Source organism: Gouania willdenowi, chromosome 12 (assembly GCF_900634775.1).
Source record: "Gouania willdenowi chromosome 12, fGouWil2.1, whole genome shotgun sequence".
Classification (NCBI taxonomy): domain Eukaryota; kingdom Metazoa; phylum Chordata; class Actinopteri; order Blenniiformes; family Gobiesocidae; genus Gouania; species Gouania willdenowi.
This window is the reverse complement of record NC_041055.1, coordinates 10,093,268-10,114,674: the sequence shown is the minus strand read 5'-3', so window position 1 is coordinate 10,114,674 and position 21,407 is coordinate 10,093,268. Positions and strand designations below refer to the sequence as shown.

The 21,407-nt window shown below is 38.5% G+C and overlaps 1 protein-coding gene across 2 annotated transcripts in view; it reads right to left on the bottom strand.

Annotated features, from left to right (window-relative positions):
- Positions 1 to 21,407, bottom strand: part of dcc (DCC netrin 1 receptor) — a 400,100-nt gene that overhangs the window by 163,247 nt on the left and 215,446 nt on the right. For both annotated transcript variants that reach the window (XM_028463510.1, XM_028463511.1), the window contains 2 exons: positions 15,384 to 15,538; positions 12,616 to 12,736 (listed from right to left, as the gene is read on the bottom strand). In XM_028463510.1, the coding sequence (XP_028319311.1) occupies positions 12,616 to 12,736; positions 15,384 to 15,538 (276 nt within the window). The remainder of the gene's footprint in view (positions 1 to 12,615; positions 12,737 to 15,383; positions 15,539 to 21,407) is intronic.

Sequence of the window (21,407 nt, the reverse complement as noted above, 5' to 3'; positions counted from 1 at the left end):
GTAAATACAATATGCAGAACAATGCAAACTTAATCTCTCTCTCTTTATCCAATCTGGCCTGTGCCTAAATATTCCATCTCACCATATCTGCGGCTTCTTTCTCTTTTTAACCTCTATTTATGCAGGAGAGTGCTGAGCTCAGTGACTCGCTTCAGCTTCACATTCATGTTGCCTCCCAATTTCTCTTCCTGCACTCAATTTCAGGGCTCATTTCAGCCAGCTGCCATTACCAACGTCTGTGCCACCCACTCCTACCTACATACACAAAGACACACAGACTCACAGACCATGCGATGACCCCCGCTATTCTAAATTCCTCTGAAATGGATATTTAGTCCCAGAAATCTGGACTGCTGTGGATCTTTAAAAGCTCCTGCATCTTAAGTAATTGTGTGTTTATGTGCGCGCCTATAAAAGTGCTTGTGTGTAAAGGCTTGTGTTTAACTTGGTGGAACTTTGGTAAAGAATACAACTTAACTCTGCCCTAAATCTTTATATGGAATGCATTGTGGTTGTTTTGGAAGAAAAGGTACCCTATAGCATACAACTCAGGGATGTTCCACGTGACCCTGAAGAGAGACAGTCTTGTATGTTTAGATAACATCAAGCAATGAGTCTAATTACCTCCGCCAACGCAAAACGGAAGGTTATGTTTTACCCTGCGTTCGTTACTTTCGAAAGCGGTTTTTGAAAGTATATTGGTCGCATTTTTGTTTGTGTGTGTGTTTGTTTGTGTACACAATAGTGTCCTCAACTTTTGAGAAATTCACTTAAAAAATTTTCCTGTTAATTGGTTTTTGGGCACAAATGAGACCATTCGATTTTGGTGAAGGTAGGTTCAAGATCAATGTCACAAAAAAAATAATAATCAAAAATCGCAAAATTCCCTATCTGTAGCATGGGACAAAATTTCTAAAACTCATCTCCGTCAGATCTTCATCGATTCATTCAAGGATGATGTAACACTGTGACATGCAACATCTTACCAAACAGGATACGGATCCGATCCAGATTGCTGACTCAGCGATTTTTGGAAAGTAACATTGGAAAGCCAATGTACGACGTTAAAAAATTCCAATACAGTTTAAATAAGTTTCGTATTCATTCAAATTTGGTGGATTGATGTCGGGTTGTGACCTCTATCAAAATGTCGAAACAGCTAAGAACAAAATTGGTTGTTTGTTAACAAGATAACTTGAAAAGTTATGAACGGATTTGAACGAAATTTTCAAGAAATGTTGATAATGGGAAAAGGAACATTCAAGTGGGTAAAAGCTTCTGAATGTACTTATTAGAGGATCTGTGCTAAAGAATACACGTTATTGTGTACTCATCATTTTCTTGTCTTTGAAAGATGAGCCTTATTTACAGTTTAACAGTCATTGATGATGGCATACCACAGACTCCTAAACTGTAAAAAGGATAATCTTTTAAGATGCAATACATTAAAAGGCCCATGTTAAGCTACTGAAAATAGACTTTTCTGTGCTTTAAACATGATAAAAGTGCTATTTGGGCTTCATACACATGCCCAAAGTGTTTTTTTCATTGATTCCCTCATCCATTAGTTAGAGGGTGATTTGCTCCTTTCTTACTGCAGGGTGAGCACAAACACCTCGCTCCAATTTGACGACGCGTTCCCACTTTGATGACGAATTTGACGCGGCACTGACCTGGAGAAGCCGCACCTCCAGGAAGCTCTCTGCCGTGATTGACATGTACACAGACACACCCACAAATGTAAACATTTCAGCATCCTTCGCACAGTGCTATGTATGTATTCTCTACAGTCTATGTATGTATGCCCCGCCCACACGCTCTGTCTCGCGTTTATATAGCAGCATGAGCTCGGCTACGGAGTGGGTGGGAGGAGGGCGGGCTATCCTCTGGCCCTACGTCACCGTGCGGGGAGGAGGAAGTCAGTGTCCTGTCTACAGACACACCCACTCATGAATATGCATAAGAAGGCCGCGAATCAGCCTGTTTGTAGAATTGCTCAGAAAGGGACTTTTCAGAGGGCTAAAAATGAACCTCAAATACTATGTTTTTGGGGTTCTTAGAACAAATAGAGATGGGTGAAAAATAGCATGATATGGGAACTTTAAATATGGTGCATACACTGGTAATTTCTTAAGCACACATCTTCTAATAAGTACATTTAGAAGCTTTTAGGCCAAACTTGTGTAAAAAAAAAAAAAAAACAGCCTTTAAATAGGTGAAGAGCAATAGTTTCATGTGCACACAAACAGGTTTCCTCTGTCATTCTTCTGCTGGGTGATGATGCAGGACTTGACGGTAAGGTGTTTCATTATAACCCATTGATTAATGTTACAGGTGACAACACTCCGATACAAGCATCCTCTCTCAAACTATAATAATCCAGGCTCTCTCTCTCACACACACACACACACATCGATCAATAAAAGTAGAAGTTGCAGAAATATCAGCAAAATGTATCTCCTTCTCTTTTTTATGGTTTCTTTCTTTGCTTCTCCTGTGGTTTTCATGCAAATCATGGTGAATGGGCTTTTAATGATAAACGGAGGAAGATTGTGCCAATGGGAGATGAAGGAATAAATTAATGAAAAAAGAAGATTCAGAAAAGGTCAGAGGAGAAAAAAATGCAAACCAACCCTCACATCCATGTGATACTATGGCCTGTAGGGGTGTGTATTGCCTGGCATCTGGCAATACGATTCATATCCCGATATATAGGTCACAATACGATATGATATATCCCGATATTAAAGTATAAGGCAATAGGCATTATTATATATGACTTAAGAAACAACTAATCTATAAATTTGTACACCTTCTTGAGAACATTATGTATGAAATCTATTTTATTGGCATATTTTACACTCAAAACAATGGCTTTAACATGCCATTTGTCAACAAAAAAAAATAACAATCTGCCTGTGGCTTTTAAACCAACTTTGACTTTAGTGCAACTTGACTGAAGTACATGCCTGGAACAACAAATAAATGCAGAAAGTTAGTACTTTCTTTGTAGATTTTATTGAAAAAACACAAGCTGGTCAACATGCCCAGGTTTCAGCGCACTTCTTTGTGCAGTTACAACGTCTCCTGATTTGGAAAAGACTTTCATGGTCAAATACAAAAATCGATATGAACGTAATATCAACCGAATCTGCAGATTGGCCAATATAAAATGAGTTTTAGAAATAAATAAATAAAATGAGTAAGTTAAGTACAGATTGGATGGACTAAATTGGTTGTTTCTTTGTTTTTAGAGCCTAAATTGATAACTGAGCAGATGGATCGATGTTTATGATGACACAAAAAGCTCTGCAACTCAAAAGGCAAGTTTATTGTTAGTTTAATATAATATCACATTGTAAACCAATTCCTGAAATGCAAAGCTATGATTTACTGGAAGCAGATCGCTGCAAAAAGTGAAACTTTGATGAGACAAAATATCTAAAATTATATAAAAGTAATATATGCCTATTATCTGTCAGATATGTATTCTTACCAGTTAGTTTTTGTTTTGAACTCACCTGTTTTAAAACATCATGATGCCACATTTTCTTCTTCTGATAGCGAGTAATTTTGCTCAGTTTAAGTAATACAGTGAAAAGTATTTTTGCAGCCTGTTGTTCAAACCCAGCAATTACAGCCACTAATAAACAGGCAGATAACCAATCAAACTAATTATTTGCCATAAAACACCTGATATTAGAAGTAATTGGGGCAAATAAAAAATGGATGAACAACAACATAATTAACTAAACTGAATGAAACAAATAAGCCGTAAGCACGGCTATTGAATTTGAAAAAAAAAATAAATGAAAAACTATATTTTTACGTGGATTCTGGAACTGCAATGCTGGGTTGGTTTGAACATAATTAATGTAGGGTTTCCGATTTTTTTTCCAAACATATTTTGCTTTCTGAATGCATGTTTTTTCTCTTTTTTTTTCTAATGAGAAAGTTGACAAAATCCGATTGTTAGTTGAACAATGCTTTTTATTTTTTATTTTTTTTGTAATGTAAATCTTGCTAGCAAAAAAGCATTTGGCGTTCTGTACAATATGTATGAAAATGATCCTCTCAGGGATATTTATTTCTTAATCAGCTCATTTTTTATTACAATTAATAGAATCCCTAAAATTCCATTTCCTAAATTTGGTTTTATTTCAAGTTGCAATGAAATGATGGTTAGACTGTGCTACAATATTTACATTTGTACAAAGTCCCGGATTTATGATATACAGCAGACACAAGTATGATATATCTTCGTGCTGTGTAGTGTGCACGTGCAGTGTGTGCACGTGCAGGCTACTCTTGATGATATAACGTTGACATTTACCTCGGTATGAAATTATCCGTAGTAATCAACTGAAACATTTATGCTCTTCAACTCACCATTAGACAACTCAGACACCGACTCCCTGCACAGTTATCACCTCTCAAGCTGTGTCAGCATTTACTTTTGAAGCTACATCTTTAGAAAAGTACATTTTAGCAGAGACGAGTCAAACCAATCACTAACAAATAGCCCTGGGAGGGAACACACTCACTAAACCACTGGCTGCTATATTTTACTGACAGCGGTTTACCCTTTCCTATCAGAGAAACACTACAAAGCTAAGTTTTGTTGATTGTTGCTCATTGAGATTTAAAATGACACCTCAGAATAGATGGTTTTTCACGTTTGAAGTTGTTTTGTTGGGCTGATAATGTTTTTTGAGCCTAAGCAGAGCCTGTCTATCACATAAAGTCACAGAAGGACAAGAAGAAGGACCAGGAAGGGATGAGTAACAAATATTTTTACTAAAATAATAACAAGACGACAGTTATCAACATCCCCCACCAAAAAAAACCTAAACATGGGTAATAACTCCGTAAAAAATAATTGCACGCTTATCATTTTCGAACTCCATCAAGGTATTGATACCCTGAAGCCACACACCAAATTTGGTTATCTTATCTTAAACAGTTTATGAGAAAAGATGTCTCCTTTAACTAGGACGGATGGAGGGACGGACAGAGCTCAAACCTTTATCCCCCTTCACACTTTGTGACAGGGGCTAAAAAATACCACTATACAAAAAGCCCACTAGCTTCATGCTAACGCCTATGGGAAAACCCATATATATGCTCATGCTAACATTTACCGTGATTGGCAGTGATTTATATAAAACACCGTTTATGCTTCACTTTCACAAACACAGTCTTAGGAGTGTTATCAAACAGTACACTTAAACATACTCACAAGCATATGTTTTTTCAAGCCAAAAATACAAGAACTTAGGAGAGACCAGTAGGCCATGGGCTTTCAAGATGGCAACTGCCGACTACTACGGCAACAGTGTTAGGTCAAAACACACAAACTCACCCAGAGCAAAGAAAAACGAAACAAGGGCATTAACTCCGGAAAAAATAATTGCGCACTTCTCATTTTCAAACTCCATCAAGGTATTGATACTCTGAAGCCACACACCAAATTTGATTATCTTATCTTAAACAGTTTCTGAAAAAAACTGTCCCCGGACAGACGCACGGAGCCCAAACCCATATCCCCCTTCCACTTTGTGGCGGGGGATAATAATTCATATAGTGTCTATTTAAGGCTGCTACTTTCTAATAACTAGTACAAAATCATTGAGATTACTTTAATGAAAAGTAGCGCTAACCTTGATCTACCATTGGCCCTTACACATATGACTCTCCAACCAAGTGGAGCACAAAACTGCTGTCATATATACGTGAAGGGAACACCATTTTACTGTGGAAAAAAAAACACAAATGCTAAGTTATTGATTCATGTGGCCTCATAAGAACAAATGCTGACTGCATAAACCTCTATATACGTACATTTAATTTAGTAAATTATAGTTTCACCTAAATCCACTAAACACATGCACATCTAGACACACAAACACACTCACACATGTGCAACAAGGATACTGTCACCATAGCAACAGACTTCCCCTATGATACAGTGGGGGTTGAGACGGAGTATGTGTATGTGGAGAGTCAGGGTGAGTTAAACATCTGACCCTTTTAATATCCCCGCTGTGTGTGTGTGTGTGTGTGTGTGTGTGTGTGTCAGGTTCAGTGATGCACTATACAAATAAATTTGCTTTGCCTAAGGTCCTACGCAAAGTGTGGAATATAAACCCGCCATGCGCTTCTTTCTCTCCCCTTTCCATCTCGCTCGTTCTGCTCTTAGCTTGACCCAACCATCTCCTATTCCCTTCACCCTTTTTTCCACCTTCTCTTCCTCTTTCGCTACAGATCCTTGCTTCTTTATGCTTTCTCTCTCACCAAACAGAATATAGACAGTTGATTAAATTTGATCTCCACTTATTCCTGTTAATTTTTAAACCTCCCCTCACCCAGACCTGCTCTCTCACTTGTCTCCCCTATTAGTCTAGAAATGTAGAACTTTCTTCAGTCCGGTTCTTTCTGTGTTCCTTTAAGTTCTTAAAGTTATGAGGTGAAGCTTCCATGGATGGAAATGGCAGAGATATAGACTTAGAATCACATGCAAACTCACTTTAGGTGCACACACTGAGACTTGACATTTGACTTGAGACTTGACCCCAAAAGACTCAGGACTTGATTCTAACTTGAAGTTTGAGACTTCAGAAAAACCTCTTTTTTAACCTTTTGTGTAGAACCTACATCTGACAAGAACATCTTAAACGGGCTGCAGCAGTATGTCTCTGAGGCTGCTTTCAGGATTCCTACAGCATCTTTTCTTTTTTGGAGTTTGGGATAAAAACTGCTGCCTTTAAATTGTGTTTTAAAATCCACAAAATCAAAGGGAGCTGATCAAAAGAAAAAGATAATCGTTTCATTCTTTCTAGCATCCTCACCTTAGACATATATTGGTTTTGTCGTTTAAAAAAACTCCCTTAATACATTTTAGATTTTTTTTTCTTTAAATTACTGTATACATTTACATTAGGAATGGAATATTAACATATGAAAGCATTTAAAATATGGGGTTTAATAATGTTTATTTTTAGTTAAAAATGATAATCATAATAATGATGATGGAAATTACCTTTATCAAAATATGAACTGAAAATAGCAGATGACCGTAAATGAGAAAAATCTATTAATGAGCCATTAGACAATGTTTTATTTCATTTATTTACAAACTTTGTTATGTTTTGCAATGCGCGTGCACAAATGTAGAGGCGTAGCTTCTGGTAGATTGGCAGAGGCAGGGGAAGAAGTAGAGCTGTTGAGGGCGGGACATCGAGGATGGCAGCTTTAAGTTGTGTTGTTTAATTTGTGTAAAAAAAAGACTTGAGAATCTTTGAACTTTTAACAACGCTAGGATTCCTGTGCTTCATTTGGACCAGTGTGAACACGCAAACAAAGTCTAAGGCGGATCAGGGAAGCTGATTACACTTTAAATGTTTTGACTGGTCTTAATGCATTTCCAATCAAATTCCTACCTCGGACAGTGAGCTGACTAACAGTAAGAGAAACACCATCAAACATCATTAACAGCTCAAATGCAGACAGAAAACGGTGAATAGGGGATTACAATAGGGTCACGTGCGTGGATGATGTTTAAGGAAACTCACTGGAATAAGAAGGTATTAGCATGTTTAGAGCAGTTGATGGTGCTCGCTTTACCCTGAGTGCTGCCTACAGAGACGACAGGCTGTGACACACTATGGAGAGACGACTGACATGCTTTACCTTCATCCAGTTCTTTTTACTTTTAACTGCTGGAAAATATATCCACACTGTATGATTTAAGTTATAGTGCATCAATAGCAAACAGCTCTGTAGCTAAATTAGTTTTCTCTGTCACTTTTAGAGTGTTTCAAATGCCCTTTGGATGAAAATCGAGCCAAATCCAGGTGATAAAATGATCAGCACAAGACTATTCAGGTGTGAAACAGTCTAAAACTTCAGACTTGACTTGGACTTAAGGTCAAATAAATGTAAGCATTTCTACTGTTGAACAAATTCCACCAATAGCAGATTGGATTAAGATCTAGGAAAGAGAAGCTAAGGCAACACTTGAAACTAGTTTTGGTGCTGAAATACAACATGGCATTTAGGATTCAGAACATTACACAGCTGGTTTGTTCCCTTTCTGAAATGCTACCCGTCGCCAGGGAAGAAACACAACTGCAGTCTGTCAATGCCTTTTCTGTTGCTCTGTAGTCCAACGGTTGATGCTTTCAGCATTGGAGAGTGATACACTGATTCATCTTTGGTTATACAACCACATGTGGCGTATCCTCACATCACGCTTGTCTGTTTGAATAAAGGTTTACTACAACTAGCATGAGTAGCAACATGAACTCATGCACCACGTGATTCAGCTGTCCTGCTTACATCAATGACATTGATTTACCACTTCATTTTTCATGCTCAACTTTTGAGAAACTTTTATTAAACGTTAACGCCAAACAAAAGCGTCAGTCTAAATGACACACTGAGTGTCAGTTGGAATATTTCAATCCAGGACAAGACCAGGCCAGACTTAAATCCTTATGCTATTATAATAACCCCCACATGTAAAATGACCACACATATGCTACATTATTCCTAATTACAGATAATCAGGTGTCATAACTTGTTTGACTGAGTTGAATTCCAACTGGAAGTTTTATTGTATCCGTTAGTGATCTTAAAATAACATTCATAATGATTGTAATTTTATTTTACTCTTTTAACCGGTAGAATGTACATAACTGGCACTGTATAGATTACATCTTGACCCCTCCCCCAAGGACTACAGATAACAAGGACCACAGAAGGAAATTATTTTAAGCTAGAGTCTGGTACAAACATCTCAGTTTGTAATAACTTAATGTATTTGTGTGCTGTCCTAATACATGAATTAATTAAATAAATAATGAGATCAATTTTATACAAATTTTGAAAGACTTATATAGGATGATGGGTCAAACTAAATAAAGTATCTGCATTAAACAAACGTCCTAATTTTTCAATGCTTTGCAAGTATTGCTGGATGAATTGATTTAAATGCAGCTGTAATGTGATGTTCCTGGTCTGCAGTAAACATAATCTATCAAAGTGATCAGATTCTTTCTCTAACTGTGCTGTAGGCAGACACATTCTCACTAGTACAAAACCAAAAAAAAAGATCTGTAATTCTTTTGTTACTTGGTTATTGCCCATATTTTTGACTTTGTTGTAGTGATAACATTAAGAGGCTTTTAAGTACTCGGCTTCTGCTTTCACCAAATAAGAGTCTCATGGCGGCCAAGGCAAATGTGTTTATGTGCAGATATCACCACCTCTAAGTTCTGCATTATTAATGTATTCAACTGCAGTGCACCTGTACACAGCGATCCTGCTTATGAAAGGAGAATACTTCAGTGGGTGCCTACCAGAAAGATTTAAGTATGTGCAAAACTGTCTGATAACTGCATCTATGAGTGAGAGTGTTTCTGTTAAGAGTCACTCCAGAGATCATCGTTATGGGCAACAAGGTGGCATGTCATCTCGCATGCACACATTTACTGCGCAGCGTGCGATGACACACATACAAAATCATGCTGGGATTTCTCATGGGAAAGTCTGATTGGAGCCCGCTGGGATGTTGGGTTCCTGTGGTGATAGTAACTAAGCTATAACACCAAACATCTGACCCCTTTAATATCCCTGATCTGTGTGTGTGTGTGTGTGTGTGTGTGTGTGTGTGTGTGTGTGTGTGTGTGTGTGTGTGTGCGCGCGCGCATGTGTCGTGTCTGTGCGAACCTTCACAGGCAGACATTCATGCTACCATAAAACCACTTTGTATACAGGCTTTTTGTATCAAGTCGGATCTGGTAATAGTAGAGTAATTATGAAAAAGAAAAAGAACATTACAATAATAAATGAGCTCAACGTAACTATTGAACAATTGTTGATAATAATAATAAAGTTATAATAAAAACAAGACAAACTTCATTTCCCAAATAAAATGCAACTGAGGATGTATAAGCTGAAGCTAGCTTGGAGTCAGAATAACTCAGTCAGTATAACCCCTCAGTAACCCCTCAGAGTCAGTATAACCCCTCAGAGTCAGTATAACCCCTCAGAGTCAGTATAACCCCTCAGAGTCAGTATAACCCTTGAGTTATTTTGTTACTATTTTACTCATCTGGGTCTTAAGAGATCTGCCCTCCATTATATAAAGTGAGGGTGTTCAGTTAATATTACTGACTGTAAGATCTTCGGCAGTATTCGAGCCATAGTGAACCGCCATCATCATGTTGGGATTTGGACATAGAGCAAATGTGTCTCCCTATTTGGTGCTGAGATTTATCAGTAAATGTGCATCATTTATGTTGAATAACAGCAAAGGAGCCTGATGATGTACTTGATGGTCAGAAGTGATTGATTGCTGAGCCACAAGTGGCTCTGCAGCCATAAGTTTATAACCCCTGACACCTCATATTAAGTGCTTTTTATTCTTGTTTAAGCATTTAGGTGTGATAAGATTCACTATGTTCCATGTATCTCTTTAAACTGATTTCAAAACTCTTTCCAGTGCATCAACAGTCAGTAACAGTGAGCAACGGCAAAACAACGTTTACCTTTAAATGACTTCAGCACTAAATAAAGCTGAATGAAACTCAAAAACCAGACATATGAGCAGCCTTAAATTATAGTTCTACATTATGGCATAGAAGTGAGGACACACACATCCAAGCCCATGAATGAGCTTCTAATGTTGGCACAAAAATACACGGGGGCTTTAGTTACAACCATCTCAGTATGTATTCAGCTTTTTAAAAAGCGTATCGTCTAAATGTCAGATGCCCAGCATCCTATAAACTGAAGCATCTCTATAATCCAAACTATAATAATCCAGGGCTACACACACACACACACACACACACACAGCTGCTCCATTTAAATGCAGATCATTTCAGTTGTGCTGATTCAAGCGTTCTGGAAAATAGCTGAGTTGTTTACATCTTTTTATCAGAGCGTGTCAGCGTGCATTTGTTGGTGTATGTGCATGCCAGCGCTGGTGCTGTGTCTCCTGGTACGGGCTGTTGTCGCTCCTCATAACTACATCTAGATATCAAACCAACACAAGCATCACCACAACATCCATAAAGGCCTGCAGCTGATCACTAAGAATGATTGTGATGGCCCCCATGAGCCTCCTTTAGGTGACATGATAGCAAGCGTCTGAGACTGCCATCGCCCTCACCATAGTGCACACATGCATGATATGTTCTCCTCATCTTCTTCATTTCTTTAATAGGAAGGTAATGGAGTATAACCGCAAAGATAGATGACAAAATGTATGAAATAGAACCAAAAAAAAAGTAATCTAAGCACATTTTACAGGCAGCTGTTTAACTGTAAAGATGAAAATGCACTGAAACAAATAAATGTCTGTGCAGTGGCTGTTTCATAATTCCTTCAAACAAGTTGTTTTTATGTGGTGATGGCAAAAAATTCAGATCCTTGCAAAAATGGAACCTATGGATGACACATTCCACATACATTGAGATTCACTTCTGCACAAAGCTATTTTGTATGTAGGCTATTGAAAGTCTAATATCAGCTGAAAAGTTTCAGATAGTCAATTATTTATAGTGCCTCCCTGATAAATTAAAAAAAAAAAAAACAACAACATTTTAATGCATATTACTCTAAAATAAATTATTCACAAGCATCTCTGGACACTGCACTAATATGGTTCATTGTATTTTTATTAGCTGGGCTTGATTTTCAATCTCTGGCTGCTCTTATAATGCTAATAGTAATTTGTGAGAGCAATTACTGAACCTTATAAATTCAATCAAAAAGAAAATGTATAAATATATATGATTAAAGCTCCTTCATCTAGATCAGAAATGGGGAACTTTTATCACAGTGGGAACACAAAACTGTGATTGTCTGATTGGCCAAATTATCAACATTCATGTGAGCATTTAAAATAATGAACATTTTTTTAGATATTTGCTGTGTTTTTGTTGTCTTAGCTCATCTTCTTCCTATCCTGTATAGGATTGCAGAGGGCGTAAGGCGGTGTAAACCCCCTTGGACAGGACAGCAGCCTAATGCAGGGCTTGAACTCACGATCCCTGTACTGAGAGGCGTTTTTGTTGTGTATTTTGTGTTTTTTTTTTTTTTTTTTTTTGTGTTTTAGTTGTCATTTTGTGTGTTTTTGTTCATGTTAGAATGTGTTGTTTTCATTATTTGGTAGCCATGTATTGTGTTATTGTTTTCATTTTGTGTATTTATGTTGTCCTTCCACATATCTTTGTCATTTTAAATTTTTTTTTTTAAAAAAAGGATTTTTTATGCATTTCATATTTGGGGCCGCACAATAATATTAGGCTGAGGGCTGCATGTGTCCCTCAGGCAACTAGGTACACATGTTTGATCTTGATCATTATAATTATTATCATTATCACTGATAATGGTTTTGTTTTCAATTAGTGATAATAAAAAAAAGTCAATGATTGTTACAAAAAAAAATCATGATATGAGACAATATGGACAACAAACTGGCAACACTATATATATGAAACAGTAAAGTTGGTGTCACCTAACAGTGTAAAAGTGACGCAGCTAAAAAACACATTAGAGGTATATGTCAAATGGAAAAAGAAGAGGTGTGTGTGTGTGTGTTCCTACCAGGCTCTCGGAGCAGTAGCTGGGCCATGGCCTGGGAGCTGCCTGCAGAGTTTTCAGCGACACACTGATAAAATCCTTCATCCGACTTCACCAAACCCAAAATCTGCAGGTTGCTGCCATCCTAAAAGAAAATGAACACAAAAAGCAGCAGGACTATCAAAGAGCAACCGTAGCAGTGGAGGCAGTCAATGAGGAAACCAGGCTCCAGGTTTTGATGCATCAGTTTATCTGTTTATTTTTAATGTACACCACAAGCACAGTGTACTTCAATCTCCACTCAACTCTCTACTGAACAGAATGAAGGTCCTTATGTACAGGTGCACCACTAATTAGCCTGTACCAAGCATGGGGTGACATTTAATTTGCATATTAAAAGTATCACATAAATATTTACACAAACAATTCCTAACAGACGTTTTTCACAAACAATAACCCTGTATTAATATCATTAATCTTATTTACATCCTCTAAATTATTAAACTACATATTTACATTGAGTTACAAACACCGAGCTCCCCTGTTCCTAGTCTCTGCTTGGTCTCTCCCACCTGGAACTATAAAAAGGCATCCAAAGCCCCGGGGAATTCTTTTACCTGAACACCTCAGGAAAGAGGAAGAGCGCATGCACAGGTAAGCTTTGTTGAAGATCACATTTCAATCACATGCAGAATACCAGAACATATTTCATTGTTTTATCTTTCATGTCACTGCTAAGTTATTTATCAATTAAACTGAAATGTATTTTCTGTGTTCATCACGAGATGAATCCTGTGGCCTGAACCATGTGCATCACCACCTGTCTTCCTGATTACGTGACACATAAATTAAACCAATACAACAAAATGTGTTTTCTTAATTTGATTAAGCACTGGAGTTTGTCACAGTATTACAATTTACCTTTTTTAAATTACAACAGTTCATAAGTGTAACAGTCCATAAGTGTAACATCACCTCGTCGTTACAAGGACCATGAACAACGTGGTGGCTCACTGTCATATTGTTTGCACTATTGTTTAGAATGGAGAAGTATTGAAGTACGGAGAAAAATGTTTTAAAATGTTAACGCTCAGAAATCACTTCACTGTGTTGAGGAGGTATGAGGAAATATGTAAAACATCACTTGACAAAAGATACGCACCGAAAAACAAAAAAAAAAAAAAAAAAAAAAAAAAAAAAAAAAAAAAAAGAGTACTATGGCTTATTCATCACGCTGGCTACCTTGCTCATACTTAAAAACAGTTTTTTTTTTTACAATTTAGCAACACAGTTAACGTCAGAATTGTTTAAAGCCAGTAAAAACTTTCACTTTAGGTACAGTATGTCATTCCTTGTCCCAATTCCGTGACTCACCATTGATGAAGACAAATATTTGCATCCAAAAACAAGATAACCAAACCTTTTTGTCCAACAGGGCTCCAAAGTATATATCAAAATATCTTATTTGCACATGGACATGTCGTATCTAATTTAATTCATAAAGTTAGTTTTTTTCCCAATGCTGCTATCACTATAATACAGCTTGGCATTCTCTCCACTTAATTGCACAAACTACTTTTTTGGCGGGATCAATCCATCACAAAAACAGCCTTCAACCACCTAAAGAACATCTCCATAGTAAAAGGTTTAGAGACTAGAATAGACTTTAAAGTTCTGCTGCTGGTGTATAAATCTGTGAATGGGTTTGGTCCAGAATATATCAATGAGATGTTAGTCAGGTATGAACCCAGCAGGTCTCTCAGATCTATGGACACAGGTCAGATAGTGAAGCCCAGAGCTCACAGTAAACATGGTGATGCTGTGTTTAGTTGTTATGCTGCAAAGAAGTAGAGCAAACTACCAGTAGAGCTAAAGTCAGCATCCAATGTGAACATTTTTAAAACAAAGTTATAGGCACTCGTTTTCTCTACTGTGTATGACAGAGGGAAAGTTGTGGTCATGTTATTGATGATGTAATGTATTTGTTGCTGATTTTAAATGTTTTTACTGACTATTTAAAATGTTTTTACTGCTGACTTTAAAAGTTTCTGCTGCTGATTTTAATGTTCTTATTGATTTTTAAGATGTTGAATGTTTTCTGTTGCACTTTTTATTAATCATCCAAAGCACATTGAGTTGCCTTGTGTATGACTCAGAATCTCAAAGGATTTTATTTGCCAGGTACAGTGGTAAAAACGGGAGGAAAGGAGGGGAGTGGGGGAGAAAAGGCAGAACCTAAAATGAGTTCCGTTGGAGGAGCTGATGAGGGTTTGGTGTGGGGTGAAGGAAAGGATTGCAGCCAGCCGCTGGGGGGTGCGTGCATGCAGCCTCTTGTAGACGCCACACTTGCCCCTCCTGCAGCTTGCAGGGAGGGAGGATGGACGGAGGGCGAACAAAGACGTTGATATATAATCTCTTCCCTTCATTCTCATACAGTCAGATGACGTGTGACAACCTTGGGTAGATCTGGGTCAGAAAACAAAGTTCCAGGTGGCGGTGGGGGGAGAGGAGGAGGAGTGGGGACGGAGCGTCTTTCTACACAAACATCTTGGTGAATAGATGAGATGGCCTTGAATGGCTGGCTGTGGGGAGCCAATGATGATAAGCAATTTGTTTTCGATTCAGGCTAGCACAATGTCAGTAGCCTTGAGTCCTGCTCTACAGCAGTAATCCAATAAAGTGGCCTGAACTTGCAAGCCGAGCACACAATACCCACACATCTGTACATTCAATGTACAGATGTGTGGGTATTGTTTCCCATTCTTGTATTTGTGTGTTTGCGGATGACTCACCACTATTTGAAAATAATCACTTGGAATGACTTCCTCTCCGTTCTTCATCCAGCGGACGCTTGGCAGAGGGTTTCCAGTCACAGCACACTCAAGTTCAATGTCGGTGGACTCATAAGCATACGTGTTGGTTGGGTAGTTGAGGAATTGTGGAGGCACTGTGAAAATACACAAAGCAACAGTAAGTCAGTCATGCCTGGAGCACAGAGGGACAGACATTTAGCTTGGATGAGCTTTTCTCCAGCCTCCAAAGTCCTGACCACCACTTATGAATCAAGCTACATTAACCTGAGATTATGATTTATGGGATCATCAGGAGCCAAATGTCTTTTCCTAATGGTTTTAGACCAATAAGACCCTTAACATGATTACAAATCCATGTAATGTCCTCACCGGAGGCGTTTATCCAAGGGTTGTTGTTATTTCTTAACCTAACCAAAGATGATTCCATCTACGTAATTCAGTTAAGCAACCTTACAAGTTCAGGAAGTCTGCTTCCTTTCTATTTGACTGTGATGAGTGCGTTGTTCCTTTGTCCTTTGCACAGATGTAGGTACGAATGAGCCTGATAAAGTACCTGATGATGGTCATTGGTCGCTGAGCCACGGGGGGGGGGGGTATCCCTTACATACATGCTAGGTGTTAAATCAACCTGGGTGACGGGTTGTCTACTTGGACATGCTGCCTGTGTGTCCTGTTTTATTTTATAACACTCATCCTTTCAGTCATTTTGTATATTATAGAAAATATGACACAGAAGTCATTTTGAGCCTCAGCAGAGGCGAGCAGAGAGCCTGAAGGGCCCCGTGTAGCACACAGTGGTTTGCTGTCAGCACTCAGAGATTCTCCCTGTAGCACACACAAACACACATATATACATGCACGCACGCACAGTTTTGTATCATTCCTGTAAAAAGGCTGGTTTCACAGAGATGGACAATCATGCACTTAAGGGCAACTTCAGGACTCCCAACCATCCATAACACATGGTTTTAAACTCTGGGATCAGTCAAGGAATCAAGAGGGAGAAGATGAACATCACACAGAAGCCTTGGATATTGGATGATATCAATATTGGTCCAATATGACATCAGCACCAATCATATATCCTTTATTACTTAATTTGTAGTGTGAAATGTTAGAAAATGGTTGATCAAGGGACATTCAGTAACACACACTACTACTACAACATTGCAAAAAGACATTCATGAAAAATATGGATATGAAATGTAAATAAATGAAGACAACATGAATAGGCTGCAAACTAAAGAACAACTGTATAAGATAATAAATTAGAAAAAAGGAGAGCAGGAAGGAAGAATGTAATCTGAAGAGCAGAGTTGTACATGTCACCCATCAATACATCATTATCTGAAAGTGTAACTGTATTACTTCAGTGCTCTAATTAAGAACAAATGATTTCCTTTAACTTGTATGTGGTTGAAGCATCACTGCAGCAGCAAAGCAGAAATAGTGACACAAAAAATGCAGACGAAACCACCAACAACATAGCATCAGGGACACAGGGTAAAACATGTAGCAACTCTGATTTTCTGTAATTGTGGAAAACAGACAAAAATTACAGAAAATCCTGAAACAGAATTAACAATATTCTTAGTATTTCTTCATTTTTTAGGCCAGTCAACCGGACTTAAAACGCCGCTCACTTTGTTCTTGTTGTTCATCTTCTTCTTCTTCTAGTTATTGTGTACACTAGTTAAAATCGCTACTCCTCTGTTATGCGTGAACGGATCGGGCTGAAATTTGATAGGTATAATCTATGTGGATGCTCGGAGCCCGATTTTTGATTTGGGGCCCCAAAAGAAAAAAAAAAAACGAAACTTGATTTCTCATTTATTTGCAAGCTAAATATTACGACAGTAGGTGGTACCGAATCATTGTCACATACCGATATATAAATGAGGCATAATACCCCGTACGTGTCACGTATTTTTCAAATGACTACTCCTCCATTAGTTCTCATTAGATCAGAATGCAGTTTGGTATGAATACACTATGAATGAATATGATGAGATGCTCAAAGCCCTTTTTCTAAAATGGGGCTCACTCCCCCATTTTCGTTTATTTCCAAATTTATGGGAACAGTCATGTGATATATCGTTTAAAAAGGCAATTCAAAGTAGATTACAATTTTACGTCGCAAAATTTCATTTGTTGTACTCGGTGGAACCGAGTCATTTCACTATATTCTCCGGAACGTGGTAAGTGGTATTCGGCGCAGAGACGTTCCGCAGGCCACAATCAGCCGCAGATTATATTAGAACACGGAATACACTCACACATGCATTTTTGTGACAATATATCTAATTTACACAAAAATGTTCCAAGTAAACAGGTGGGCAAAAACACAAAAAAATAATTCTTGTGCAAAATCTGACGTTGAAATGTTGACAGGTTTTAAAGGTATTAAGCACATTTCTGTTCAGAAACACTTAGTGTGTGAAACGATCCCTCCATTCTGAGTGCAGTCAGTACGTTGTGTCTTCTGACCAATCCCAGCCATTTGGTCTGAATGGAAAGAACCAATCAGATGCTATCATGTCTCGTCCTGACCATGTCCCTGTCTGTCTCTCCCTTCTCCTGCGTGCACACTCCAAAATGTTCTGCATTAGCTGAGTCGACTCTCTTCTGCCCCGAGAGCTCTATGTTGAATCAAGCTTGTGGGGGGTGTGGCTTTGGGCGGAGTCCTGACAGGAGCTTACAAGAAAGGGAGGAGGTGGAGCTTAGAGGTTTTGCAAGATCAAATCTGGCTAGCTTTTCAACATTGCTGACTGCAGCTTTAAAAAAGGCTGGTAATGGTTGTTCCACAACATTTACGTACTGTCTTGCCTTTATTTCAATCAAATGTAAAGTTTGTTCACATGTTCCTCTTTCTGGTCGAGGGTTTGTATTTTTGCCGTACATTTGCTAACACTGTATTATTTTTTATTCACAGTCTTCCAGGTGATTGATGTGAGAGACCACATGAACCGCCTTACCTCCTCAAAACACAATCCACATACTTGCGAGTCGATCACTTGCCCAGAGTGGTAGTTTTGAATTTATACCTTCCCCTCTAATCTGTAGCTTCCAAGAACAAATTTAATTCTGATTGGATTTCATCCTGTGTGAACTTTATCATTTTGTTTTTATTTATTAACAAGAGTATCAATAGATTTAATGCATTTTATTATTATTTTTGTTTGATTTGTTTTCATCAATGAAATCATGCTGATTACTATAATTTAACTTCTACAAGTAGTCAAACGCCCTTTGGTATGTTTTGTTGAAGATTAGAACTCACAAGAGCAGCCCAAAGTCAGCTAGGCTACGCTCTAGTGCTTTTTCACCTTGAAGCAGAAATTGAAGAGGAAGGATGTGGACTAGTTTGGTTTGTAAGCTAATGATTTTCCACTGTGAAGGTTTTCTTTTAGGGTTGTCTCTTTTCTCCTCTTAAGCAAACTCATTATTGTAGAAGGCAACCTCTCAAAACCTGATTACCCACCAGCTATAATAGAGTATTGGGGATTTTCTTTTGTCCTTGTTGATTGTTTAGCTGTTGGTTTTTTCTTCTTCTTCTTCCTTGAGCAGGACAGCATCACTCTGATAGGAGCTGTGTTTGTTGTGTAAGTCTTGCAGGTTTTGTAAGTGAACAATACGCTAGGGTGGTTTGTTAACACAGTTTTGGATCATTCTGAAATCATCAGAGATCAACTATTCATGTGGAAATGAGATGCACCAGTAAGCAGATGACCAACAGATGAGATACAACAAGTCAATTCCGCAGTTCACAAATACAGTTACAAGGTTTGACCATGAACACGTTTTCGAAAAGCATTAAATGCCATTGTGCAGCACTGAAAAATGTTCTTTATGCATAAAAATAATGATGAAAACACACACGGAAACACACACACATACACAAAATATAAGTAGCTGCCTCTCAATATAGCTGCACTAATAACTTCCACTCTGCATTCAAATGGAAATCAGCTCATCATTCATTTCAATGAACATCTGCTCTGTGCGCGTGTGTGTGTGTGTGTGTGTGTGTGTGTGTGTGTGTGTGTGTGTGTGTGTGTGTGTGTGTGTGTGTGTGTGTGTGTGTGTGTGTGTGTGTGTGTGTGTGTGTGTGTGTGTGTGTGTGTGTGTGTGTGTGTGTGTGTGTGTGTGTGTGTGTGTGTGTGTGCGCGCGCGCGTATGCACGTAGTCAAGGACATTAACATTCACAGGGCCATAGCTCGCACAACTCACAGTGAACAAAACTCTTAGCGTGAACGGATACTCGTTAGGAAGCTCTTTGCGTCTGCACTTAACTGCCCATTATAGTGGGTAAGTACATCCATGGGGCCTCACACACACTCGTACACACCTTGTGATTCAGTGCATCAGATGTCTCAAATAGGTAATGGGTTGTAAAGCCACTATTGTTCCACAGTGAAGGGCTAACATTTCTGGCACTAGGTGCTTTGCTCATTTCTATCCCCTTTGTGTCACCACTTAAATTGAATCTAAATGTGTGTGTGTGTGCGTCAGTCTGTGCGTCACAATTTGATCTGTTTAAATAAATCTGGCTTTTTTCAGGGGGTCATTATAAGGTTGCTACCTCACAGTCTAGGGGTCGTTGTAGGTCATTATTGCTGTGCTGACTGTGTAGAAGAAGATAATACGTTTAGGCAATTACTACAGGTGTTTGGAACCAGAACAAAACCTAGTGAAACAGCAACAGACTTGTTAAGGCCAACAGACCCAACAGACAATCTCAGAAAAATAATAGATTAACAACATACTCTTGAAAAACCAGAGCTTTATGTCTAAAGAGAATTGCACTATGTCCACATTGCAGATCTTAAAGCACAATTCAGATTTATTTATTATTTTTTATTTTTTTTAAATCAGATTTTTTTTTTGTATAATCATTTATATTATACCGGCAGGGACGTACAGTGTTTACGGAAATAAATATGGAGGCGTCCAGTGTAGGACTGTGTGTCGCCCTGACAAATTTACTTTTCAACAGAAGTCAGGGCTTCATAACTTTAAAGCTGCAGTAAGTAAGTTTTTTTTTGGCATCATTCGGTCAAACATCCATGATCATCTTCGAGCATATTGTAATCCAAAGTCTTCTGAGTGGAAAGTAAAACTTTTCTCCTGGCCCTGTAAATGACATTAAAAAATTCAGGAGTGTGACGCTGGATTTCAGCCAATCAGAGATCTTTCTACAAACACGTGTGCTCCATGTGCTGTTTTGGGCATTACTATTGGCTGCATTCACGTACCGAGTGCAATGGCGGACGTTCCAGCAGAGGTCTCCATCAAGGCGTTAGGAACAACAGCTACACGGCAAATCAAGCGGAAAAAGACAGACCGAGGTGAAGAAGCAACATTTTAAAGGCTCAAACATACTTGGGAGGAACGGACCGCTTTGCGTCCCCGCTGATTTCTGTGACTGCAGAGGGTCCGCCGCACACACTGGTGTCAGAGGGAGAGTGATTACAGACGAGATACGTCACGTATCAAAGAACAGACGCAATTCAATGCTCGATAAATGAAACACTGAGAGACGTCAGACTTCTGCCCACGTTGGTCACAGTGATGTCCAACTATTTTCAACGTAAAGCCACTGTTTGATCCACTACACAGTATATAATAAGTGAAGCTGTCATATACAAAGGTTGGTGAAATGAACATGAGAGGATGGACCAGAAACTGCTCTCACACATATTTAAATGAGGCTCAACTTCAGTTCGAATTTGCTCACATCAGCTCCTTTATTTTTAAAACTGTGTATTATGTATAGGAAGCCACTGGTTCTGTTTCACTGCAAACATCTCTGTCTCCTCTTTATTGCAGGACGCTCTGAGGGGTTATTTCCTTAAACCTCCAGTGCATCACACTCAGTCACGCTTTAGAGTAGGTACCGTATTGATGATGGATGATGATGATGATGATAATGAGCTGATCATTTCTGAGCGCAGGAATGGAAGAAGTTAATAAACTCGGACTCGGACAGAAGAATGCGGCCGA